Here is a 26,298-nt window from a genome sequence, read left to right on the forward strand (position 1 = left end):
CTATGTAATTTCTCTCACATATTTATGTAATATTGTAAATATTACTGCTGATAAAAGTGACCAGTTTATTAAATTAGAGACATTGTTGAAAATGATCCTAAGATTTGGACAATATATCAATTTTATCGAATGTCCATAAATTTTTAAAACAGTACAATTAAGACTCTCAAGTTAGAAAATGATTCAATTTAGTCTCGCTTAATTATCGATCTAATTGAAATATTGACGTGACATATTCTAAAATTGAAATTTGAACAATGTTGTAATTCCTCCTAGTTATCTTTCTCCTTCCATTTTCGTTTTTCTCTAACACTACGTCGTCGTCATGCATCCTCGATCACCTTCCGCGCATCACCTATTTCTTATCATCACTTTCTCATCAATGCAGTCTTGCCCTTTATTTTACTCTCCTTTTCTCTCTCATGGATCCAAAAAATTTAATATTGTCCCTCCCTACAATTAATTATAATTTTTTTTCACATTTTTAAAATAAATTCACTTAGGATGAAGTTTTCATTTAAGATATAGTGGAACTTTCTTATTTTCTTCCCTCCAAGTTGCATGGAGATATGTCTTCCTAATTATATATACTATTGATGTAATTCATTATGAGTATAAGTATTGACATATATACCAATAATATATATTTCATACAAATGTTGATATACCAATGACATACTTTATATAACATTTTTTTTTTTTTTTTTTTTATCGTGTACACTTTCTCTTATTGAGTTATGGTGTGTTATTTATAGATCTTAAAAGAGATTGCATGTTAATTTAATTTGTTTTGTATTATTATTATCATTATTTTAGAGAAATGCATGTCTTCTTTTTTATTATATTATTGAAAGAATCCATAAAACTGATATACTTGTTAAATTATATCATGTTAATAATATACCTAATATATAATGATATGAATGTTGATATTACTAATAACATACCTCACATATATACAACTTACGAGACGATATAAAAAAAGAAAGATTTAGAAGGTAAAATTGAATTAACTAAAAAATAGAAACTCAAAATTAAAATATTTGGTCATAGTTGCACGACCCAAAAATTATTGCTACCTACCCATTACAAGTTCCCTAAATTTTATTTTGGCCTCTCTCTTAATATTATGTTAATTCTGACTAAACTTTTCGTTCTTGGAATCTCTCTCTCTTTTAAACTCTGCGTTTTTCCAGCTTGGGCCGAATCGCGTAAAGCCCATGAGAAGGATAACAAGTTGGGCCTTAGGATTGGCCCAATTAAGGTACGGAGCGACGGCGTTTTCGGTTACTCATCTACCTGTTGCATCGTCTGGGTAAGGGTAACTAGGGTAACTAGGGTAACTAGCTTTCTGAAAAACCCTAAAAATCCGAATCTCAGTTTGTTCTGGTGATGCCCGAGCTCAAGGAGACTGCCTAAGGTTGAATTCTTCAAAAAAATGCTGGTAGGAATCTTTCATCACCTGCGCATGATTCCCGGATCTTTTCCTCGTCAAGTTTTCGATCACCATGTCGAGGTACAACGCCTTTTGATCTTGTAGTGTAAATTCTTCACGTTTTGATATATATATTTTTCTTCCCTGGATTTATGTCGTCTAGTTTTTGTGTCGATTCTTTTCGGTTCTATGGAACTTTAAAGTTTATGATTTTCTGTAAATGAAATATAAGTTTGGGCGTCAGCTTATGAATCCTGCAACTCTTGTCATGTGACTGGATTTATGTCCGTTCAGACTCTTTTATTATAGAATCGTGATTTCTGGTCTTATACTTTGCATCTAGGGCGTTCATACGGCATACTGGATCAATTAGCTTTTTCTTGTTCAATTTTTGGTTTATATAATTTACTGTTGATGATTGGAAGGGACGAGTGTGCAAGTGCTCGAGCAAGCACGTTGCATAGCTTTCAATTATAACTTATTATGTTTTAGAAAGCATAATTTACTGGAATGTTTTAACAGTGTTGCTTTTGTTGCTGTGGATTCATCACATACCTAATTTATGTCTATGCATTCTTGTGGAAGCTACGAATTACCCCCTTCTTTTTGGAGAATATTAACATGAATTAATTTGTATGTATTGAATTTGGTGCTAAACTAATTTTAATGCTCGCAGATATTTGATGCTGGGGAATATAAAGAAGACAGCAGATTCGCTTTTTACAAGCCAAAGACTGAGCCATTTAGAAGCAAGGAAGAGCGGGGCAATTGTTGCAGTTGGGCCTCTCTTTCGTAATAAATTTTGTTTACATTATAGTTTTTTATCCAGAGGATGTCCCTCCTCTCCATCGCACTGCACTAGGAGAAGTTTTTGCTGGATTAGTAACTCCAGAAATTTTGGTGTCTTTGTAGCCAGTAATGTTGTTAAACATCATGCTCAGTTTGTTCGGAAAAGGTTTTCCTACAAATTTTCTTCCGATGGTCGTGCTTTTCCCCCCATAAACAAAGCCGCTCAAGCATTTATCTTGGCCATTTCACGCTCTTACCTGATAGTTCCTGGTATATTTGCTTTCGCATGTGGGGAGCTAGCATGTGCCCAAAGAACATTCTCAAATGCTGGCCATTATCCATTTACCAATTCTTTCTGCGTTCGTGCCGAAGATGGACATGCCATCATGGTTTCACTACTACATTCCACATTAGAACTTCTGATATTATTACTTAGAGCACTATATCTGACAATCTTGTTCTCACCTTGCATACTGATGGCTCCATTTGTGGATACCTTTGGTAACAACTTCAGAAGACTCTGGCTTCGGGTTGTTCACCGTTCACTGGAAAAAGGTGGTCCAGCATTCATTAAATGGGGTCAATGGGCAGCAACAAGGCCAGATCTCTTCCCAAGGGACTTATGCACCAAGTTATCAGAGCTTCACACTAAGGCTCCTGAGCATAGTTTTTCCTACACGAAAAAAGCTATTGAACGGGCATTTGGTAGAAGGCTTTCTGAGATATTTGAGAAATTTGAAGAGGAACCTGTAGCATCGGGAAGTATTGCTCAAGTACATCGAGCTTATTTGAAATTTCGTTATCCTGGTCAACAAGTGAAGCCTATGTTAGTTGCAGTAAAAGTTAGACATCCAGGTGTCGGCGAATCAATTAGGAGAGATTTTATTATAATTGACTTGGTAGCAAAAATCTCAAAGTTTATTCCTACTCTCAGGTGGTTGAGATTAGATGAAAGTGTGCAACAATTTGCAGTTTTTATGATGTCCCAAGTGGACCTTGCAAGGGAAGCTGCTCATTTGAGCCGCTTTATTTATAACTTTAGACAGTGGAAGGATGTTTCATTTCCAAAACCTGTGTATCCTCTCGTACATCCTGCTGTTTTAGTGGAGACTTATGAACATGGGGAAAGTGTTTCACACTACGTTGATGAACTCCAAGGAAATGAAAGACTCAAGTCTGCGTTGGCACACATTGGGACTCATGCACTTCTTAAAATGCTTCTGGTAATGTAACTTAACGTCTTTCTACAGCATTGACGATTGTTATTCCTCATTTTAAATTGTTCTTGTTTTTCTCGGGTTACAAAGCATTTTGTTCTAGTTTGCTCTCCATATGCAGTCAGATAATGTCAGGATTTATGCACTTGTCTTTTGCATGCTTATTTTTTGTCCAACACTACCTTCTCCACAATCCCCCCCCTCCTCTCCCAATTATCTAGCATTGCATGTTTTTGGATTTTAACGTCAGTCTGATATCTACTTTTCAGGTGGACAACTTTATACATGCAGACATGCATCCTGGGAATATCCTTGTTAGGGTGTCTCATGGAAAATCCCCTAGGAAGCGACTCTTCAATTCAAAGCCTCACGTTGTTTTCCTTGATGTAGGCATGACTGCTGAACTTAATGGAAATGATAGAGTAAATTTACTCGAATTTTTCAAGGCTGTTGCTCGAAGGGATGGCCGTACTGTTGCAGAATGCACCCTGAGATTATCAAAGCAACAAAATTGCCCTGATCCTGATGCATTTATTGAGGTAATCCCAGTGCATCTCTATTATTTGTGATCTTTTGGAGTAATTGCTGTTAGATCCTGGAATTTGAAGTTAATTTTTTGGTTTGTTGGTCACTCTCTAGTTACGAACAAGTAAATAAGCTCGTGGCTTGTAAATTTTCCCATGATCAACTGAAATAGATCTATTTTCTTGTTAAGCATGGCTTTTCTTTTGAAGCAATCCATACTTTTTACTTTTTAGCCCTACCTATGCGGCTTTGTTGTTTTTTATTTTTATTTATTGAAAAAAAAATTAATCAAGGAGTATTAGTCTTATAGTTCTTGGTTATGACAATGGAATGAATCCTGTGGTTAATTTAATCCTTGAGGATTGATCTTTGTTTGTCTTCAATATTGTCAAGAAGTAAAAAGTATTTATGTCTATTTCCGGCTTGTGGCATCTTGTTATGTGTGTGTCTTTTCGTTAAGACTGTAAAATATGAACTTATTTGCTGAATCAATATTCCCCTCTTGTGCATTTGAGACGAGGTGTTTTTACCACTTGAATTTCTCGTGGTCGTGGATTTTCATTCTGCTGTTTGTGAGAGTATTTCTGATCTCTTGCTTGCAGGAAGTGACGGAGGCATTTTCTTTCTGGGCTACTCCAGAAGCTGATCTAGTGCATCCTGCTGAAGCCATGCAGCAGTTACTGGAGAAAGTGAGGCGTTATAGAGTCAACATTGATGGAAATGTTTGCACTGTGATGGTCACAACCTTGGTTCTTGAGGTACCGTCTATCTGTATTTCCTATGTTCACAACATTGTATTTCCAGTTTCCAGTATAATTTCTTGACTTGCATGAGTTTCAGTTTTACTAAAATGGGGGAAGCATAAATGCTGGTTTTGAAAGACCCTGATGATGATAGCCCATCATTTTGCAGTTGAATGATGAATATTCTCATGCACTGCCATCTGATCTTAGTTTTACATTGAAGAAAAATGAATGCTGGTTTTGGAATCTAACACCATAGCTGAAGTGGCCAAACAAGACATGATCTCTTTCCTTCTCTGTTTTCTTGAGATTTCTTCAATTTTATAAAATTAGTCCACTCCATGGTCTTCTCTTCTTGAACAAAGGGTTTTTTTTATTCTATTTTCTTTGAGAACATATTTTCAGTAAAAATTTCTGGTATAAAAAAATTTCCTTCTTTTTTATATAGTTCTCTCTTTAATTAGTTTAATTCCAACGGAGGATTTATTTTCGCCAGAACTCTGTCGTCATGGCGGGTGGTTCATTCAACCTCCTCTTTTTCAATAGGGCTTTGTTTTTGCCATTTTAATTTAGACCACCTATTTGTCAGGATAAAATAATCTTAGTTTTACTTCGAAATTTATAGATCATTTTATGATGACTACCCCAAGATTGGCTAAACCTTCTTCTAATCTTCTTTGAATAGGGTTGGCAGAGGAAACTTGATCCCGACTATAATGTGATGCAAACACTGCAAACGCTGTTACTAAGAGCTGATTGGGCGAAGTCTCTTTCCTATACAATAGAAGGATTAATGGCACCATAGGGATGGGATTTGGCTGTCTCTGCTACAATTTTGACAATGTAAAGGTGCAAAATTATTTACTATAAGCTGGCTCCACGTTATTCAAGTTTTGTCTTACATTCACATCACTTTTCCACCTAACTTTTGTTTTGATTTTTTGAGTTCAAAACCGAGGGGAAATTCGGTAGATGAGAGTAAAGCAAATAATGTGGTAAAACCCAATTGTTTTAACTGTATACTTTGCAATGTAAAATTAGCATCTTCTCTCCTCCTGGTAAACAGGAGCAACAAGGAAAGTTTAAATGTGTTGGTAAGTGGAATCTCTTTGAACTTCAAATACACATCTAAGTGGAATCTCTTTGAACTTCAAATACACGTCTAATAATATCTTATAGGTCAACTCTATCTAAATATCAAATAAGTTTTTGAATTTTGTCTTGGATATGTTTAATCTTTTGAAAAACTGACAAATCTATTAGACATTAAATTTAGGTTAAAATACTATTTTACTCCTTGTATTTTTTTATTTTAGTCTTTATATTATTAAATGTCTAATTTTAATCCTTATACTTCAAAAAAGGAAAATTTTAAAATAGTCCTGATTTGGGTTAGTTTAACGTTAAAATAGTTGGGTTAATTATTTCCCCCAATCTTCAAGAATACATGAACCCCATGTCTGGCCTTCTAAAGAGCCTGCAAAGTTGCCACAGGAAATTGCAAACTGGTCCATGTGTCTTCTTGCAATGCATTAGTTGTCTTTCTATTCCTTTCTTCTTATTCTTTTAACCGTATCTCTCCTCCACTTTGTTTTCTCCCCTACTTCACTTTCGGTTTCGGTGGAACAACTGCATCTTAAAAAAAGGAAAAAAAAAAACAATAATAAAAGAAGGGAAGAACTATCGAGCCACTTCATCTAGAGTTAGAATTTTGGAACAAATGTTGAAGCCATGTTCTACAATTTATCATTAATTTCATTCTTGTGAGAATTTGGAATTGACCCAAAGAAAAACAAAACACAACTGGGACTGAAATTTATCGGTACCATTAATTATTAAAAAAGCCCCCTTGCTGAAGAAACAGAGAAGATTGAAACCGAACCAGAGGCCGGCCCTGACCTTGGGTGTTCACCTGCAATGGCGTCCGTGGCCGCCGCCTTCATCAAAACATCAAATCCCCTCCTCCAGTCTCCATTATCCTTCACCAAAACTTTTTCTGTCGATTAAACACACGCAATTTCTTTGAGAGTAAAAAATTACAACCATCATCGGATCCGGGTCTAGTGGGCAAGTTTGTGGAGCTTATTGGGGAGGAATCCATAAGAAGGCGTTATAATTTTGGCACTCATGGGAGGGACTACAAGTAATTTATAATCAATTATTCAACAAATCCTTAAATGCATTGCTTGTATCAGAATTCTAGTTTATCATTTTAGATCACTTAACATTGCTATTTATGTATATCAATGGCGCGCTATATATTTTGTTCAAAGTGTGGATATGGATATTTTGTCTTCTTTTCTTTTCTTAAAATATCAACGGAGTCCCTTTCCTGAACATTTTCATTTTTGTGTATTTTTCTTTGAAACAACAAATGGTCCAATTCCGTCTTTTTTGTTAATAAACTATATCACCGATTATCAATTTCAAAACTCCTATATATATATACACACACATATATACATTTATCAATGATAGACTTGTATCGATTTATATCACTGATGATATCAACAATAGACTTCTATCAGTTTCTAGACTGATAGATAATAGACTTTTATCAACTTCTATCAGTTTCTATCATTAATAGACACCGAAAGACGTCTACCAACTTTTATCTATGATAGATATTGATAATAAAAAAGCAATAAGATTTTCAATAACAATGTATAGTGCATGTATCATACACTATCTAAAAGCAAAAAAAAAAAAATAAAAAAAAAAATAAAAAATACCAACAACTAGCAACAACAAAATGATTATCATTGATAAACTACTATCAATGTCTATCTGTAATAGATAGTGATAACAAAATCTATCATAAATATCTAAAAGCAGCAAAAATTTCATATTCAATAACGTCTAACATATAGTTGATGACAACAAAATTATGAATAAAATCATTATCATCTCTTGATATACCACTACTAGTAGTCTATCAAACAATCATTGTCTATCACAGATAAACAATGATAGACAACTATTAGTGTCTTGATAGTGTTCTATCACTTGACATTCCATAGTCTATGATTGTCATTCTAATTACTATTTTAAAACTAGCAACAAAACTATCAAAAACTACGATCACTTAATATAATTTGGCCAACATTGTCTATCATTGTTATTCTAATTAACATTTTTGAACTAGCAACAAAAATATAAATAGAGAAGAAGTATAATAGAAGTAGAAGGAGGAGAAAATAATTAAATTTTGCCATTTGTGTATATATTTTCCCTCATTTTTCTAACTTTTAAAATCTTCCTTATGTATAATTTTTTTAAAAATTTTATAAATAAATAAGTTTCAAACACTATTATTATACCCTTTTCTTTTAATTTTATGAGTATAATTTTCAGACAATATAATTGTTTTGTAACATATTTCTCACTTCAATACGAAAAAAGGAAGTATTTCACGTCTGTCTCCCTCTAAAAAGTAGTCTATCCTTTTTTTCCCAGCTTCAGTTTCCCCAAATCTAAAATAATATATCTAAAAATAAATAAATAAATTAACATTTTCACTAAACTTAATTGTTCAACTTCATAAGCAAACTTTAGCATAACTTCTCATATTCATAAAAATCATACAAGTGTTGCAAATGTGAATTTCAAAATTAATACCAAGGATGTAGAACTTATATAAGCATCAAATCTTTAATTTTAAATTAAAATGAAACTTTACAAGTTGGTTGACTTGCGTTTTCAAAACAAATTCAATTTGTATGTCGAGATCCACATTTAGTTCCCAAGTTAGGATTAATGAAAACAAGATTAATCTTTGAGCTCAACTTCTAAAGTTAAGAAGAAACTTGCAAAAACATAAATCAGAAGGGTTTTGCAATCCAAAATTCTTCAATCCAAAAGCAACTTACAGACCAGTAAAAGAGAGGGTGTCTGCATTAAACTCAACCAAATTTTGGTCTTTAAATTTAAATTCAACAAAACAAATAACACCAAACCAATTGCAAGAGGTATAAAACACATCAAATCAAATCAAAGTTGGGGCCACAACCCTCAGAGCTGTTGCAAAAGTTCCCTTATTATTTTTGCTATAGGACTCTTGGATTCATTTGGAGTAACTTTTCAAATGCTTAAAAACATAAAAGAACTTTGTAACCACGAATTTGACTAACGTGAGGAGGCATTATGTGTTCATCTTGAAACAGTCCAAGGAGATATTGAACAACAGAATGCCAAAGTTATTCTATAAGTGTGTCAAAGAGCATCAAATCAACCAATTCGATACATATTAGCCACCGACAATGGTAGATAAAGAATGCTGAACCATGAAAAATAAAGGGAAAAAAATTAAAAAGGAACCTTACACAATCAATGGGATACTTCTTGCAATGCATTTGTAAGCTCCCGTACTTGTTTTATTGCTGCATCTATAGTATCGAGGGCCCTCTTTTTTACCTGCTTTCAGAACAAAGATGACCTTAAACCGTGCTGTTATCCGGTGAATAGCGTATGTATTTCTACTTAGGATGGTTGAGATTTTAACCTCTAATGTCTTCTCTTTTGCTATGTGGTTTTCTGGAAGCAGGCGAACCTCGTCGGTCAACTGGATACTTTCGCCAACACTTTCAGGTGAGATGAAATCTAATACCACGTGTACGCAAGACTGCAGTTCAGATTATAATCTATTAGAAGAGGATTATAATGACGAGAACAACATCAAATTAATTCAGAAACCCAAGGGTTAATATGATGCTACATTTTCCTTTACATCCAAAGCTTTCTATAGTGCTGATAGGAAATTTAAATGAAATCACGGGCATCAAAGAAACAATGAATGTTTAGCAAGAAGGTCCTAACTCCTACAGAAGTTTAATCCTTAAAAGATTAAACAATAGAAAAGAAATTTGTAAAAAAAAAAAATGCACTATTTTTAGACCTTTTGATTCCGTATCTGGTATGGACATCCAGCAGGAATGATGACAGCTTCTCCAACATTTTGCTCAAAAGTCCATGGTTCAATTTCTAATGGCATAAAATATAAATTACTCCATCAGTATCTAATAGAAAGATAGTAGAGGGAAAAAAAATTCTAAACAAATACATACGAAACTCCTCCTTCAGCCTCAATTTGTGGGCTGTATCAAGAAAAAAACTCTGGTCTAGAATTGGATGCACAACCTGCATGAGATGCAGTGAGTGATTAGTCAATCAACACGTGCTAACACGGGATAATATATGCTTCAGAGCTTACATGCTTATGAATGAACTCATCAGAATGCTTGCGAAGGTACTCTGATAGCCCAGGAACATCTTGCCTCCGAAAGACATCCCATTGGGCACCACAAGACTTTGAAGAATTATTTCCAATGACAAGAGATGATCCTGTCTGTTCCCTAAACTTCGTTTGAGGTCCAGTTGTCTCATTAATTCGGGAAGATTTGCATTGGAGCATTAATGGTTCAGGATCCGAGTCACATGCACCATCGGAGGTCATACTAGGGCGTTTAGTGCCCTGAGCAAACACTTGATCAGTGGATACAGAGAAACAGGGTACTTTTGCAAACTTCTTACTGAAGGGTGTTTCTTCGCCAGCCTTACAAGATTCTACTTCCTCGACACTTGACTGATTAGTAGAGGTATTGGAGGACTCACTTAGTGCCCTTTGCCTTTGAAGCAAGTTGATAACTTTTGTAAGTTGTTCTGTTGAAACAGGGACGTCTGTACTGTGGACCAAAATGTTAATCTGCCATACAAATGCTGAATTAACAACCCATTTAATATTTGAATGAAAGTTATCACTCCAATTAATGATCGATAAAGAGTAAGCATACCACATCATACGAGTCATAACATAATCTGGAGACAGAGTCAGCCAAAACATGATCTTCAGAACATCCATAGGCAATATAGACACATGGACCCATGTCAGGCTTTGCAATTTCCTGTGGCAACTTTGCAGCTAGATTTAGAAGACCAGACATGGGGTTCATGTATTCTTGAAGTGGTAGAATTCGCATTATTTCAGCATAATGAGCTGGAAACTGCTCTTGAAACAAATGGGAAGAAAGCCAACCTTTTAATTTTAACATGTTGTTACAAGTGTTTGTGCGTGTCTGCCCCTTAAGAGAACCCATAAAATACTGCCTAATTCCAATTTCTACCTGCATGAAGAATTCAAAGGTCACAAACAGAGGAACTTGCAAACAAGATAGAATCATCGGACAGGGACACCAACAAACATAAATCCTTATACAAAGAGGCAAATGGTTATTTAGAATTTACAAAGTTTGGTAGAGAAAATGCTGACCTCACACCAGTCCAAGTTATTGGAAGCTTCTGGGAGACTCGTACTATTTTCGAATCTAGAAATGGTTCTCTCAAGGTAAGTGCAAAACATAACTACTGGATCCCAAGTGAGATCAGAATTCTCCAGTATGTCGCGTACAATTACTGGATGACCTTTAATCCAGTGCCTCTGAAAGTGCTCAAGGTCATCAAGACGGATGTCTAGAAGGCTGGGATAATACAAATAGTTATCATTTGAATCCTCACGGACAGCTACTTTCTGGAACTGTTCAATTTCATCAACATCACGATCCTCACCAAAGCACAAAGTACAGTGTGACGATGCATCAACAGACTCTGGAAAATCATAGCTGCATACTATTTCTTCTGCACTCACTTCAAGTTCCTTAGTCCAACTTAATGGGAAAATACATCTCAACTCAAGAAGGCTATCACTGCAGCTGCCACATTCTTTTGACGGACAAGAAAAATGTCTAACACTATTATGAACTCTTCCCTTATGCGATGACTTGGAAGAAGGAAGCCACATACCAGGATTTAATTTCTTGTTTTTCAAAAGTTTCTTTTTATCAGACAGACAGGTTTTCTTTCCATTAAGATGCTTTGAAGTAGACATGTTACAAACTCCACTGGAATCCTCAAGAAAAATATTATGGCAGCAACTTAAGCAGAGATTATAGGAACAACTTGGGCAATTTCTGTAGAGATCCACAATAATAGTTTTGCAGTTGTTGCTGTACATCAATTGCAAAACCAAGCATGAGAAGACAAGGACATTAAACAATGAAAAGAAGTGTGACAAGTTCTAATTGTTCCAGCATATTTTCCAGAAAAAATGTTCCAGCATATGAAGCAGCATACCAACAACGTTCAAGACTGCCAAATTCATCCTGCTTGATATCAACTTCGGAAAGTTCTATCCCTGTTGCATACAAGAAATTCAGAAAGGGAAATTGCAAACAAATAACACATTCTGATTTAAATCAGAATTGATTAATATACCACCAAAAGTTGATGAAGCTAATACTACCTTTTATCATGGCCTCTGTTTCCAGCTCAGTGTGCTTCTCTATGTTTATTTCTTTGAGTATAGGGAGAAGAACACAAATCAAATAATGGAATCGTAGAATTTTTCCAACGCCATCTCCCAAAAAATCCTGAAATTGATTTATCTGATGAGCACCAACATTCAACTTTGCAAGAACCATGGTCTAGACACAAATAAGCCTTTCATATCAGACCTTACATTCTGTGTGCAAAGATTGATACACTGAGCAGTCCTTACAGTTGCAAATCCCACGGCAAACAGGGCATGCCCTTTTAACTTCTTCTGGTGTATCAAAGTACCTGAATCATCAAGTTAAAGGCCAACAAATGTAAAGGTGAAAAGTAGAGATCATATAATGTGAAACATAAAAATGTTTATCGTTTCATTAATTCTATTCAGAGTACTGACAAACTTCTGATGATCGCTTAGAATTTTGTAGGAACAGTGATGATGTCTAAAAGTGCCACTTTGTTCTTAGAGTGCAATGCTCTATAATCTGAAATTTGTGCAAGTTTCCACAAGAAAGTTGTTTATCACAAGTTGACAAGTTTCATATATGATAACTATGTCATATACAATCTACTGGCTTGAGGGATGGGAAGAACAAATTAAAAGAAAAGCACCGTCTGCCAGCTTCAAAAGGATGGCTTTCCGTAAGACATAGAAGGGTCGATAAGGAAATAGGTCCAAGCGTTTGTATACACTAATCTAAGCAACTTAACTACCTTAATGTTTTTACATTCTAATACATCAACAATGCAGCATTAAGGCCCTGGAATTGTGAACTAAACCAATCTACATCTGATTAAAAGTTCATAATCATCAATCAATAAGCCCGAGTTGAACAAAATGCCTAACACTTACCGTTCTCTTATGCAGTCTAAGCAGAAGAAGGTTTTTTGACAACTTGAACACTGAGTTAAACTCCAAGAAGTACTTTTCTGACACCCATGGCACTTCTTCCTCTTACATTTTCTCAATTTCCCCACATTACGCCCATATGGTAGTACCTAAGGAAAAACAAAGGTACAAAACTAAATAGAAGAAATTATTGAAATCAACAAATTGAATCTTCTCCAATCAAATCATATGAGTGGAACCGAAACGAATATCTTTACCTGCAAGTCGCCAACTGGAAGAATATTGACATTCTTAGAGCGAAATCGCCGTTGCTGAGCCGGTCTCGATTCTGCCCCAATCTTGATTCCGCAAGAAGAACCTTCATTGCCAGATTGGAGAGGAGATGGAGAAGGAGAAATTGCCATAAGTCCATTGGGCAATTGCCTCATCATCTCCTTATCACTGTTCTCCTCCAACTCAATTTCATTATCCATATTCTTCATCTTCTTCCTAGCCTTCTCAACAACCTTCTTCTTTCTTCTCTTCTCCACTTCCCTCCGCAGCACCATCTTTATCAACTCAAACTGCATACTCCCTTTCTTCATCTTCATTCTATTTAGCATCCCATCCAATGCGGCTGAAGCCCCCCCTAATTTCTTCCTCTTCATTAGTTTTGCCAGTGTTGCCGCTTTTGGGGCCGCCCTAATTACGACGTTTTTAACATTCGAATCTGTTTCAATCGATTTTCTGTTCGTCCTTTGAAGTTTGAGAGAATCCGGAACTTTCTCCTTATACTGGCGATGGCGGCCTTGGAGATAGTGAATTTCACAGAGCTTCAGATTATCCATCACTCTTCGTTTGCAACGCCATTGCTTCCCATCAGTCCTCTTGCATCGCAAATGGTCCGGAAGTGCTTCTTCTTCCTCTTCCATTAGCGTTCCCAAAAAAAATCAATTTTTCTTGGACAAAACAATCAGATGAACAAAACCCAGAACCCAAAAAAAACCCAATCTCTGCAGCAGAAAAATGCAGTAGAAAAGGGGGGAAAAAAAAAACAAGAAAAAAGAGGAAGAAGAAAGGCGTTACATTATAATGAACATTTATTAGGGGAAAAAAAAACGAAACAGGGGGAGTCCCAAAAGGAAGGAAGTGGCACATTCGTAATAATCGGGAAACCCCGAAATCCTGATTTGGAACAGATTAGGATCAAATTACTGAAACTAGTTAAGATTTTCAATTGTAGATTCACGTTTATCATCTCATAAATCATAAAGTTTGACTAATTCAGAGATAAAAACCAGTAATCTCATATCAGTCCCTCAACTCCATACAAATCAATCTTAAGCTTTTTAAAATTTTTGTTTTTATTTTTATCAAAAAATCAACAAATGTTTACATGTCTGATCTTATGTGGGAAGTAAAGTAAGAACAGACATCTTGTGCTGTTGTTCATTTTTTTTGCTTATAGGGCTCTACTTTAAGAATCCTAATTTCTCAGTTACAAAGTGAAATTGCCTTAAATGCAATTCTTTTTCTTTTGTTCATTACAATTACAATGATGTTATTTTTGGAATTTTACTAACAAATTTGTTTGGTTGGAGAGGAATAACAGAAAGGCAGAATTTTGGTGTTGAAAATAGCTCAAATTTTCACTCTGTATACGGTATAGAGATCATCAAGAGTCACAAATATGTATTTATATGGCTACTGTCACATTGCTCAAGATTGAATACCTTTGAATATGATCAGTCATTGAGTAATAAAACCCATTTGTTGAATTTTGTCATCTTTTTTTTCCCTGTTAAAATGGTAAATGAAAATGTTAGTATCTTTAGGAGAAGATATATTTTATCATTTTAAGTTGAAGAATAAGCATCTGATTGGTTTATTTAACTAAAATTGACGTGTGGATAAATTTTAAAATATATCAACTTGATTCAAAAACTGTACTAAATTTTCTTATAATAAAATCAACAAAACTGACTATATTTTGTATTATAGAACTATGTTAAACTGAGGGGACCAAGTTTAATTATATTTTAGGTAAATTGAATGTTTGGAAATTGAATGGATTATAAGTTTAAACGGAAAGAAAAGTGAGTGAAATATGTGAGAAAAAAGTTCATAGCATATGCACATGATTGTAGCAGTGAGTACAGACTGATAGACTCGAAAAAACAAAAGACGTTTCGACTGATATCATTTCATACCGATTTGTGGGTGGCGACAGGCAAAGCCCAATAGGCCCAAAAATCTATGTCCGGCCCACTGAAAAGTTTTTGGGCAGATTATCCCGGCCCAATCATTGTATTATCTTGAAACGGGTTATTTGGGCCCAAGTTAAAGTTTGGGTGGAATACGCTATCAATATTTCAATGCAGCGGCCTAAATGGCTTCTAATAATTTTCAAAGTTTTGTTAAAATTTAAAAAACGTTTATAACACTATATCAAATTAAAAAAATAAAAAGGTTAAATATACATTTTAGTTTCCAAAGTAAATAAACACGATTTTTTTTTTAATATTAAAAAACAAAACAAAACCCAGCAAATACCAAGTTTAGCCTTTAAGTTGGAAGTATGTGGTGATACGTGAGTTGACTTTAAGAAGGTTTAGAATTTGAGTACTTGAAAAAATATATATAATATACAAAGAAAATAAGGGGGGGGAAATAAATTGAACACGATAGCAATGGCATTCTAAAATCCAACGGGTTTAATTACAATTAGGAATGCAAAATAATAGTAATCTAATAATAATAACAACACATCTGATCTATTGCTTATTGCTTAAAAAAATCTAAATGCAAAAAGAAAAAGAAAAAGTATTGGTTCTAAAAGCTTCCATATCTCCACTTTATTGTTGTTTATGAAGTGAAATTTAATTAACGCTTCAAAAGCTTCCATTTCCTATGATCCATAGCCAATCAAGGGCAACTCCAGTAAAAATGCCTCCTAAAAGGAACATTACAAGCAAATTCCCCAATGCATTCTGTTCAGGTGCCTTCAAAAAACCAAATTTCAGATTCACCACAAAATGAATGATCTTACTTCTTAATATAAAGTTTGAGTATGTTAAGTTATTTGCTGTGGGCCTGCAACTGACCTTGTAGCCTTTAGGTGCTGCAGTAAAAACACAAACTGTAAGATGGCCATTGCTCAATCCCAAGAAGGAAGTGAGCAAGATCATCCACCCTTGATCCCCATACTTTGCTGTGAAGTAAAAGGCCGGGATTAGTAGAAAACGGCTCAGAATTGCGATCAAGAGGCCCTTCCTCGACTCCACCTTAAGCCAGCTAATGAGAGGTACATATCTGCCTACCAGATCCCAGACATTGTACATTGCTATTAAAACTAGTGGATACCTGAAACATCAGCAGCACAAGATAATTGACATGAATCTCATTGTCATTCAGAGAATTCAAGGTTTGTATATCTAATTCTCAAGGGTACCAACCATGAACCCAATTGGTGTTCTCCAGTATTTTCATACAAGAAGCCAGGAAAGATTGACAATGTGAGAACATATATCAGAAACACTCCAAAAAGATAGTCCATGTTCTGCTGAAAGAGTTGCTTTTTGCTGAGTAGTTCGGTTTTGTCCTGTCAAGATTAGAAACAACTTTAACAATCAGAAATCAGGGTTTTCTTTTGCTAATATAATTGAAAGAACATAGCCAATGTTGTCATGCTTCTTGGTTCGATTGAATCTGGATGCCTGCAGCAGCAAGGTCAGCTGAAACAGTTTTCGATCCTTCAGACGCAGCCTTCTTACGGTAGAACTTCACTAGTGGGATCTTAGGGAAGACTATCGCATAGAGAATAACGCAAAGCAACTCGAAAGCAGCAGATATCGCTAAAAATAGAACTGCATACAATAGTATAGAAGTTGAAGCGTTATTAGCAAGAGGCCCGAGGTTATACTTTGAAGTGTAAAAGTTTAATGCAACTGATTGCCAAGTACAGGCTACATAATGCTTATTCCACAAGTTATAAGCATTGAGTGGTTGATAATGAATAGAAATTACATACTAGTCCCTTTACGAAGACCACTATGAAAGTCCTCGAATGCAGCTTTTGTTATTAGCCTCAACCCAGAGGTCAGAGCTCCCGAGGCAGCCAAGCCAGCCATAAAAGACTGCAGTGAGAAAAGAACTTGTAAAAGAATTGCATCCATAGGTAGGTATATAATCAAAACTTTATGCCCCTCGCCCCATAAAGAGAAAACATTAAAAGAAGACCTGGATGAATTCAGGACACATCAAAGCGAGATCTCCAACCATCCCACCTTGCACGAAGGCATCAGCGACTCCAAAAGAACCGACAATGACACACAAAGCAATATATGGTCCAATCCCTCCTTTTCCAGATGTGACCAAATCCAACTATTGCAAAAGGTAAGAATAAAATGCAGCAAACAGTGTCATTTTAACTTGCTGAAAATAAGAAAGAGAGAACCTTAACTCATTTACAGTATCTGTCAAAAAAGAAAAAACTTTTTTTAAAAAAAACTCATTTACAGTATATCTGTGCATCTCAATTTAGAAATCAGAGACTATTACTTACAACTATAAGCAACACAGTACTTATGAAGAAGAGAGTATATCCACGTATATTCCTCCATCGAGTATCAATTTTTGCTTCGTTATATGCCAGAATTGCAATCGTTCCAAATGCAAATGGTTGATACACAAGAGTGAGTACTCTTGAAGGATGATAATGCTTCACATTTCCAAAAAGAAAAGGTAAAATGATTAAAATTATAACACAAAGCACGAAAAATCAGTAACATTTTGAAATCCGTATTGAAAAATATGAAAGTCTCAGATCATTCTATAAGTTTGGAAATATTCTGATCCATAAAGCTAAAAGGAAACCAATAAACTAATCGATTAACTAATATTAACAATACAATATATGAACTAATCAGTGTTTAAAATACACAAATCATACTCATAAGGTCGATGATGATTACCGGAAACAATTGATAATAGTAATCTGAAATAGTTAGCATACTATTCCAAGAAACGAGGGAACCCAAACCGAGAACCCAGCAAACTGCCAGAGCTGTGAACTTACCCTGTTGAAAATTCAAATAAAAATCATCAAGCAACTTACCTTACCAAAAAAAAAAAAAAGAGAGAGAGAGAGAGAGAGAGAGAGGAAAAATAGAGCTCTTCTTTGCTTAATTAAACATAAACATAAGAACAATGGGATAAGCACAAACCCCAGTCCTTGCTGGAGGCCCAGATTCTTCAGTAGCACCCGTCATGATAGATCCCTGTTCCCAAAAAATAAAGCAAAGTGAAAAAAATAATAATAATAACACAGTGAGAGAATCACAAAAGAAAGACAAATGGGATCTTGAAGTTCTTATATTATATGCAAAGTATGATTCAGAAGGAGAGGGAGTGTGAAGGAGAATCATTAAATACACAGGTTGGAGACCAGGAAGGATGAGCTGTATAGAGAGAATCCAGCTCAAATTGAACGAAATTTTGGCATAACAATAATTAAGGGGGCTGGTGATTCCCATATCTGGAAACAGTTTTAATCACAAATTAAACCAGAAACGTTTCATCACACAACTCGAGATTTAAAATGAAGAAAACAAAAACAACCCTTTTTATTCAGGAATGAGAGGGAGGTTACAAACGAGAAAAACATCTTTCCCCATCAAAGAAAACCTTAAATCACGAAGAATCTTTTCTATTCAGGAGAATACATCAAAATCCATAAATGAATTAGCAAGTGGGTATTTCAGTATGGATTTTAAAAGAACAAAAAAAAAAGAAGTGAAGATACCAGAGAGAATCCACAATGTTGAGGACGAGAACGAGGAGTATGAAGACAAATAAATCACAAGAATATAAGAATAAACTACGAAGAAGATTAAGAAACGTGGGAAATGAACGGGAATTTAGTAAACAGAGTGAGAAACCTCGAGAGTCAACACACACCTTTGCTAACGAAACGCAAGAATCCAAAGTTTGGTAGTCTGAATGCGAGGAAGAAGAAGAAGGTGAACAATGGGAGTATGAAAAGTAGCGAAGATTATAGCGACTGATTTTGACATATATGCAAATTGAAGAAAAGAATAAGCCGAAAAGAAAATAAGGGAATTCTTTGATTTCATGAATCACCAACCTCAAGATACAGAGTCAAACTGGCACTCGGTTCCATCGTTCAATGGGAGCTGAATCGGCATCGTTTCAGTTGAAATTTCCTTTTCCGTCTAAGAAAAAGAAAATGCTTTTCTTCTTTATTAACATTTTTTTTCAATCTTTTCTTAGAAAAGTTATTTTTTAAACTTATTATGCTAATACTTTAGTTTTAATTCCCTATAGAATATATCCTCTCTTAAGATTTAAGAGAGAGAGATCATGTCCTACCTGTTCTTTTTCTTACATGTAATAAGAAGTTAAAAATGTTATTTTCATCACTCATCTAGTCTTTTATTTTTAATAAACCTTATATTTAATCTACAAAATTGACTTTTTTTCAAAGTTGATTAAACAATAGTAATAATTTTTATATAAAAATGCTAATTGATAATAAGAAGTTTTTTAAAATATTGACAATAAACTAGTAATAGAGACTAAATCTAAATTACAATGACGAAAATTATACGATAAATTAAAGTTGAATAAATTTCAGAGTAGAATTACTAAAATATTATTTTAACTCCTAAAAACTTAAAACAATATTATAATATGAAGAATAATATTTTTTAATATAAAGTTTGAAAATACAATATTAATAAATAAATACTTCCCTTTTTCTTTATTTGGACATAATTTTTCTTTTTCCATATTTTTTTCCTTTTGTCTAGTGAAATTTTAGAAACCGAGTCTCCATTAAAGAATTATCGTATATCTTTGTTCTAACAGTTGAATTTTAATACGTTGCTTATCACTTTATTAAAAGAATAAATAATAATAATAAACAAATGGTTACCTTTAGTTTTAAAATATTTTAAAATGAAAATTTTATCCATCGATAAATCTAAAATCTTATAAGTTAATGGTTAGAGATATTGTAAAAATGATATTATTGATTTTAAAGTTAGACAATCGATCCTCTCACTCTATAAATATTATAAAAGAAATTGATTAGATATATATTTGAAAATTTTCAAAAACAAAAGTGAGTATTTAAAAAGTATTTTTTATGTCCCATTTGATTTTTTTTTTGTTTTTTAAAATTTGGATGGTTTTCAAAACAATCTATAAAATAGTTCTCATCCTTTTGAAGCAAATATGTGAATTTTTAATCAAATTTTAAAAACAAAAAATAGGGTGTATTTAAGAGTGATTTTAACATGGCTATAATCACTTTTATCATTGTCAAAATCACTTTTCTCTAAAATAATTTATTATTTTTAGTTCCAAATGTAATTTGAAATTACTAAATCACTAAATGGTATTTTAAATTTATAAATTTATTTAATTAAATAATTATAATACATATCTATTTTTATTAATTTATTTTTTTTATTTTATGGTTAAATTTAGTCTTATTTCAATAAACTTTAAACTTAGTACTTCAAAGTTAATTTGTATAAAATTAGTTAAATAATCATAATAATTTTCATTAAAAAAAATACTATGTGAATATAGTTTCACAATTTATGCTAAAGACTACATTTTTTTTAAAGAAAAAACAACAATAAACTAACTACATGATGAGAGCTTTAAAATTATTGAAATTATATGGACAAAAATTTGTTATTAGAAAAATACATTAACCAATATGTCACACCTCTCCCCAGATTACCCTCCTAATCTAAGAAGAGATGTGAAGACAACCGTTGCCAACCCTCTTATAACAACTACTGTCCAACATACTCCTGTAAATTTGTGTCCCTCACACCTGTTACATCTGTTTAGCAGTTCATAATTCACTTTAACACACAATCTCAACAACAGCTTAAAGCATACAAATTAGAAATTACTATCAACCAAAATATTAACTTCAACATGCATAACAATTCCAAAAAACTAGTCTATTGCAACCACTGTTCAACACAAGTCTACCTTGTTCCCCATGACATGAGCATAAAGACTAGAATAATAAACATGATGAGCCACCTAAGCTTCAATTTTCTGAGGGTTTGGGAAGTGACTAATGGGCAGAACTGCTAGGCCTCAGGACGTTGACCACTACCTGGGGAAGAAAACATTAAAGTGAGCTAGAAAGCCTAGTGAGTAACTTCTTTTAAGAAAACATACTTCCATAACTCATAGTATAAACAACTTAATAATAAAACATTCTCATTAACATACCAGAGTTTGGAAATAATATTTAGGAGATAAAGGAAATATAATATGAAAACCTTGGTTTAAAACTCATTAATATATCCTGTAGAATTCCTCTACTCCCTTGCCTGAACATGTGGGAGAATCTTTTTACTTAATTCACACTAATCTTATTTGAGAGAGAGTCATTTTGCTCAACCTCATCAACGTCAATAACATAAGTCTTATGTGCACGTAGAACTGAATAAGATCCTACTTACCTGACTTTTGATAGTAAGGATCGATATATAACTGGGTACCTTACCATACCTTTGGTACTAAAGCTTAGGAGTAGGTTTTCATATCAAGCTTAGGAGTAGGTTTTCATATCATCACACATGTTTACATCATTAAATAACATGCTTTCAAACTTATAGGAATCAATGGATAACTCATTTAAATGCTAAGTTATGGCATGAAAACTTAAGTAAAATGCATGAAGATTTCATATAAAAACTGTCTTTAGAAACATCAATCATGCATTAAACTCAATTTCCATTACTAAAAGCATGTGTTGAACATTGAGGTAAGAGCAACTATGCATAAAAAATTCATAAGTAAATACTTAGAAAATATTTTGAAACTAGTCACTCATTGTACTTTGGGTTACTTCCTTAAAGGATTGTAGGCCTCCTCTATTTGCATCTGCCCTGTAAGAATAATAAGAGTCTTTGGTTAATGCCTTAGCTTCCTCTCAAGCTTATCTTATTATTCAAAATAATACATGTAGAACTTCAAACTTACTTCGACACATCGTTTTCTTCCTTTACTCTGTGATGTATCCTTACTATATTGTATTTAATGCATAACCACGCTTAACCAAATTTTTACCTTACAACCAACTAGTGTGTGTGGTAGCTCACACAAGATACCCTTATGCGTCAAAATGTGTTGCCTTTGCTTATGTAACAATGGCTTGTCCACACTTAATGTTTGTTGGTCAGCTGCTTGCTTATGCGTGGATTGCAACTGCCTACTTATTCATCCAATCAAAATTTCAAATTTTCACTTCCAGCTTGAATAACTTAAATTCTAGGTAAAATCTCATGAAACTTCCTTCTAAGAACTTATTCCTAAACATTTCAACTACCTTACCTTAGAATTCCAACTTATGATTCTTTTTCCTTAAGCTTGGAATTCACTAATTCTTACAACTTGTCCGCGTGGCCTTAGATTCTCAAACACTTGAAGAAATTCTTCAACCTTCAGCTCAATTCCATGGAAATCTTCTTCCAGCAACCTTGAATTAGCTTCCTCACAACTCACATTCAAATCAGTGGCAACTCTTCTCCCTTAACACGCTCAAAATGCCCAAACCAAGCTCTTCAACTTCAAAGTCCCTTTTATACTAAGGCCGCATGCTCATGGAGTTCCTTAAATTGGCAGCTGGCATACTTAACTCATTTTTAAGGCCTCTAAGCCGCCACATAGCTCATTAATAAAGTGTCTAAGCTGATGGCTTAAGTCTCTTACCAACACCTAAGCTTACATTTTTGCTAGGCTTCTGCCTCGACCAATGCATACCATGACTAACATCGCATCCTCGTTTGCTCACGCATCACTGTTGAACACATATGTTGGTTTTACCCTTAAACACTCGTGCTTAAGCCTGCTGCTCATAAATGCGTCCTTACCTCTAATACACCTCAGCACTCCTCGTCTACCATGTATTCACTTAGGCAAACCCAAGTGCTCGCATACTATCCATCCTAGGTCTTCATTAACCTCTAAAGGCCATTGACGTATACCTCAAGTTACACTTAGTCAATTCCACCCTTAAGTTCTTAAGCCCACAAATGCTCATGCGTTCCTCACTTGTCTTAGTTTCTAAAATTTGTCTAAGTGTTAGCTACCCTTTGCTACCCAAGCGTTATATTCCTAACACTTAGAAGATTTTTCTCATCTTAAACATTAGAAACACATTATTCATTAAAATATACTTAGCTTCTTTTGCATTAATGTTAACACACATATTTAACACATAACTAAGAGAACTTAAACTTAATTGACTAGTAAATCAAGTTTAGGGGGTTTACACAATATGGAACAATAACTCAAATTACATAAACCAATATGATATTTTAACCCTTTGGAAAATGATTTGAGGGGATGAGAGGGCTTTCAATGCAAAAGACTTACATTGGTCCAACCACATCAAAAGTTTGGTTTTTTTCGGTTGTTCTAAGTGTTAGGATGGTGTCCTAAATCTCTTGTATTCTTGTAGTTTGTAAATATTGTATAAACAAATTGTTATTAATAAAATAATTTTTATTTTATGAGCATACACTCAATCCAATAAACTAAGATCCTAGGTTATTTTATGTAATTTAAACAAGTATGTAAAAACATACGGTGGATCTTGTTTAAATAATAACCTAAACAGTCTATAGTAAATGGATAAGGCTGGTACCTTATCCTGGTGACACTATGGATATGATCGGTTTTGTAGATGTTACAAGTGTTGTAAAGTGCTACAAATGATCTGATCATGATCATTCATGTGGAGACATGTGAGCAAGGATATCTTATACAAAGAGTTTGTATAAGATCGTGAAGGATCTCTAAATCTAGAGAACTAATGAGTAGAAGCGGATCGTTCCAAACCCCATTATGAACGAACATAAACATTTACAATAAAACTGAAACAGTTATGCATCAAAGATAAATTATAACATGTTTCTTAAAGAAATACAAGGGATCGAGTAAAATACCTTTGAAGAGCCCTTTCTTCACGTATTTCCCTCGATCGAACAACAATGCGTCCAACGGCACGAATGCAACGAGCAAATGGAAGATCCTCGATCACTAGCGAGTAAAACTCGATATTCGATCCTTGATCAGAACTGGACACCACCACTCGATTACCTTGGCATTCTTGGTGTAAGAATCCAGGAGTTGTGGGCTTTGTGTGATTTTATAGAAGGATGGAGGAAGTAGACGATCGTGTATGCGATAGAAGGAAGAAGTTTATCGTATAGACTTGATACTCGATTATGTAGAAACAAGCTCTATCATGTAGAAAATTCGATGCGATTGTTTAGTCTCTCTAAAGTAATCAAATTACTAGTTTTGTTTTGCATGGAATGAATAATGAAAACTATTTTTCATCTTTATCCCTCAAATGCCATAAACTGTTAAAAAACCACCTACTAAGGTTGGTTATCGGAGAAAAAAAAAACTAATTATCTCATAATTAATAAATTATAAATAAATTCAATAACTAACTTATCATATTATATTTATAACCTATAGTTTTAATATTGCATCATATGCAACAAATAACCATAGTTCTTTTTCTCTTTTAAGGCATTTAATATAAATCATATTTATATTAATTCCTCCAAACAAATAATGTATCAAATACATCAAACCAATTATATCATATATAATTGAACTAATTTAATTATATCATATATAATCAAATTCCCTCTTGTTAATTTGTACATTTCAAACTAACCCAAAAACTGATTATCATCATGAGTTCATTGAGCTACGAAGGGGACCTTATGGACCTGTAGCTTGAAGCTCTAACGGTACGTGAATAACTGACTAAACTCTTTAATCACGATATCCACCATCCATTAACTGTCAGGCACTCCACTAAAGACTGACAGTTGCACTCTTTACACTACAGATATTGTTGTGTCCATTGGATATAACCAATCAACAGTACGATGACCCTTCACAAATTGCTCGTAAATACAGCTGGACCAATTTACCGTTTTGTCCATGTAGTTACATCTAACTTCTTAAGTATCATCGATCCCTCTAATGAATAATATATCATAGTCCCACTATGACTAAAGTCTTCTCGGGCCAAAAGAAGGTGTGGCGCCACATTGTTCAAGCCTCGAAATCAGCTCTAAAGGGAGCAATTTATCTACTTATCCCTGCTTCGGAGAATGAGTGAATTCCGTCTTATGTAGCTAAATTCTCAGCTCCTCAATCAGATGAATCTCTAAAGTGGTAGGTTTGAGTCAACGATCTGGCCACTCACACCATGCAAATCAAAGGACTGCCCTCATAGGAAGGAGTTCACAACTCACTCAGGATTAAAGTCATGTTACCTATGGTCATCCTAGTGAAATGAAAGTCTCAATTATGAATGTCGTTATATAACGAGACTAAACATTTCGTGGTCTAGTCTTATACAAACTCCTTTGTATAGAGTATCCTTGCTCGCATGTCTAATACATGAATGATCAGGATCAAATTATTTGTAGCACTTTACAACATTTGTAACACCTACAAAGTGGGCCACACTCATAGTGTCACCAGGATAAGGTATCCCTCTTTTATACATATACTACAAACCATTTAGGTTAGCACTTAAAGTACGACCCACTTGTATGTCTCCACATACATGCTTAAGTTACAACTGAAGGATCTCATACCGAGAGTTCCATGAGCGGGTTTAGATCGCTCTGATTCCACAGTGACCGAAACACAAAACACATACATTCCACACAAATAGTTGTGCATATAAACCTAATTATCGGCATGCTCAGAATACAATAATTAACAAGGAAAGAGTTCATACCAGATGAAGACTCTCTTCGAACGTCTGAACCCTAAGCAGCGGAAAACCTCCAACAGATCTACCAGCACCCAGCGAGTATGTCGACTGCAATAGCACGATCAGAACGTACACGAACACTGTAGTGGGGATGACACCACCACAAAAGAAACCCAGGTATCCTCGGCGTCAAAAACCCAAAGAGTGGGCTTTGGTGAGTTTGGTAGAGGACGGAGGCAATGCGTCGTTTAGACGATAAGAAAGTGGGAGATTAAATTGTGCTATCGTGTCACACCCCGTCCCAGACTACCCTCTGAGCCTAGGAAAGAACTGCAGCAATTATCAACCCTTTCGTTGACACTTGCTGCTTAATAACTCTTGCGGAATAACTCTGATACCAACATATAACTCATATACAGCGGATACCTTTTAGGCCAAAAATTTATTAATTAAGAAACATAACCTATTTAGTGTAATTACATCACTAGATTCACAAGTCTTGATGCCCAAAACCCTAGTCCCTATATGAACAACTATAACATGTGTACAATATTTACAGTAACCATCTAGCAAACGGGTTATAATATCTTTGTCCTTTAGTGGTAGAGCAGATGCAGAGCTATCTC

General features: G+C 34.4%; 3 protein-coding genes across 11 annotated transcripts; 1 reads left to right on the forward strand and 2 right to left on the reverse strand.

Annotated features, from left to right (window-relative positions):
* The first annotated feature begins 1,129 nt into the window (after positions 1 to 1,129).
* On the forward strand, positions 1,130 to 5,830 carry LOC120074192 (uncharacterized). Its single transcript, XM_039027238.2, has 5 exons — positions 1,130 to 1,516; positions 2,112 to 3,447; positions 3,711 to 3,980; positions 4,569 to 4,724; positions 5,395 to 5,830. Exons 1-5 carry the CDS (start codon positions 1,509 to 1,511, stop codon positions 5,512 to 5,514), a joined length of 1,890 nt encoding a protein of 629 aa, XP_038883166.1. The 5' UTR covers positions 1,130 to 1,508; the 3' UTR covers positions 5,515 to 5,830.
* A 248-nt stretch (positions 5,831 to 6,078) lies between these two features.
* B160 (protein) lies at positions 6,079 to 13,966 on the reverse strand. Of its 3 annotated transcripts, XR_005480918.2 has the most exons (14): positions 13,140 to 13,966; positions 12,886 to 13,031; positions 12,215 to 12,320; positions 12,004 to 12,130; positions 11,835 to 11,895; positions 10,975 to 11,707; positions 10,499 to 10,828; positions 9,919 to 10,410; positions 9,773 to 9,845; positions 9,604 to 9,689; positions 9,211 to 9,330; positions 9,032 to 9,122; positions 6,536 to 6,705; positions 6,079 to 6,344 (listed from the first exon to the last, which is right to left on the reverse strand). XR_005480918.2 is itself a non-coding variant. In XM_039027237.2 (13 exons), the coding sequence occupies exons 1-12, from the start codon at positions 13,791 to 13,793 to the stop codon at positions 9,036 to 9,038; spliced, it is 3,015 nt and encodes a 1,004-aa protein (XP_038883165.1). In that variant the 5' UTR covers positions 13,794 to 13,966; the 3' UTR covers positions 6,433 to 6,705; positions 9,032 to 9,035. The 3 variants fall into 3 exon arrangements, 2 of the variants coding, with proteins under 2 accessions (XP_038883165.1, XP_038883164.1); XM_039027237.2 differs by lacking the exon at positions 6,079 to 6,344 and having other exon boundaries at positions 6,433 to 6,705; XM_039027236.2 differs by lacking the exons at positions 6,079 to 6,344; positions 6,536 to 6,705 and having other exon boundaries at positions 8,830 to 9,122.
* Positions 13,967 to 15,532: 1,566 nt separating this feature from the next.
* Positions 15,533 to 19,228, reverse strand: LOC120074193 (equilibrative nucleotide transporter 3-like). Of its 7 annotated transcripts, XM_039027242.2 has the most exons (11): positions 19,007 to 19,091; positions 18,820 to 18,857; positions 18,087 to 18,140; positions 17,835 to 17,939; positions 17,426 to 17,581; positions 17,101 to 17,244; positions 16,892 to 16,997; positions 16,552 to 16,727; positions 16,317 to 16,462; positions 15,966 to 16,224; positions 15,533 to 15,863 (listed from the first exon to the last, which is right to left on the reverse strand). In XM_039027242.2, exons 3-11 carry the CDS (start codon positions 18,129 to 18,131, stop codon positions 15,753 to 15,755), a joined length of 1,248 nt encoding a protein of 415 aa, XP_038883170.1. In that variant the 5' UTR covers positions 18,132 to 18,140; positions 18,820 to 18,857; positions 19,007 to 19,091; the 3' UTR covers positions 15,533 to 15,752. The 7 variants fall into 7 exon arrangements, with proteins under 7 accessions (XP_038883170.1, XP_038883167.1, XP_038883169.1 ...); XM_039027239.2 differs by lacking the exon at positions 18,820 to 18,857 and having other exon boundaries at positions 19,007 to 19,228; XM_039027241.2 differs by lacking the exon at positions 19,007 to 19,091 and having other exon boundaries at positions 18,820 to 18,989.
* Between the last annotated feature and the right edge of the window lie 7,070 nt (positions 19,229 to 26,298).

This window comes from Benincasa hispida, chromosome 3, assembly GCF_027475165.1.
Source record: "Benincasa hispida cultivar pf3 chromosome 3, pf3_genome.v1.1, whole genome shotgun sequence".
In the NCBI taxonomy this organism is placed as follows: Eukaryota; Viridiplantae; Streptophyta; class Magnoliopsida; order Cucurbitales; family Cucurbitaceae; genus Benincasa; species Benincasa hispida.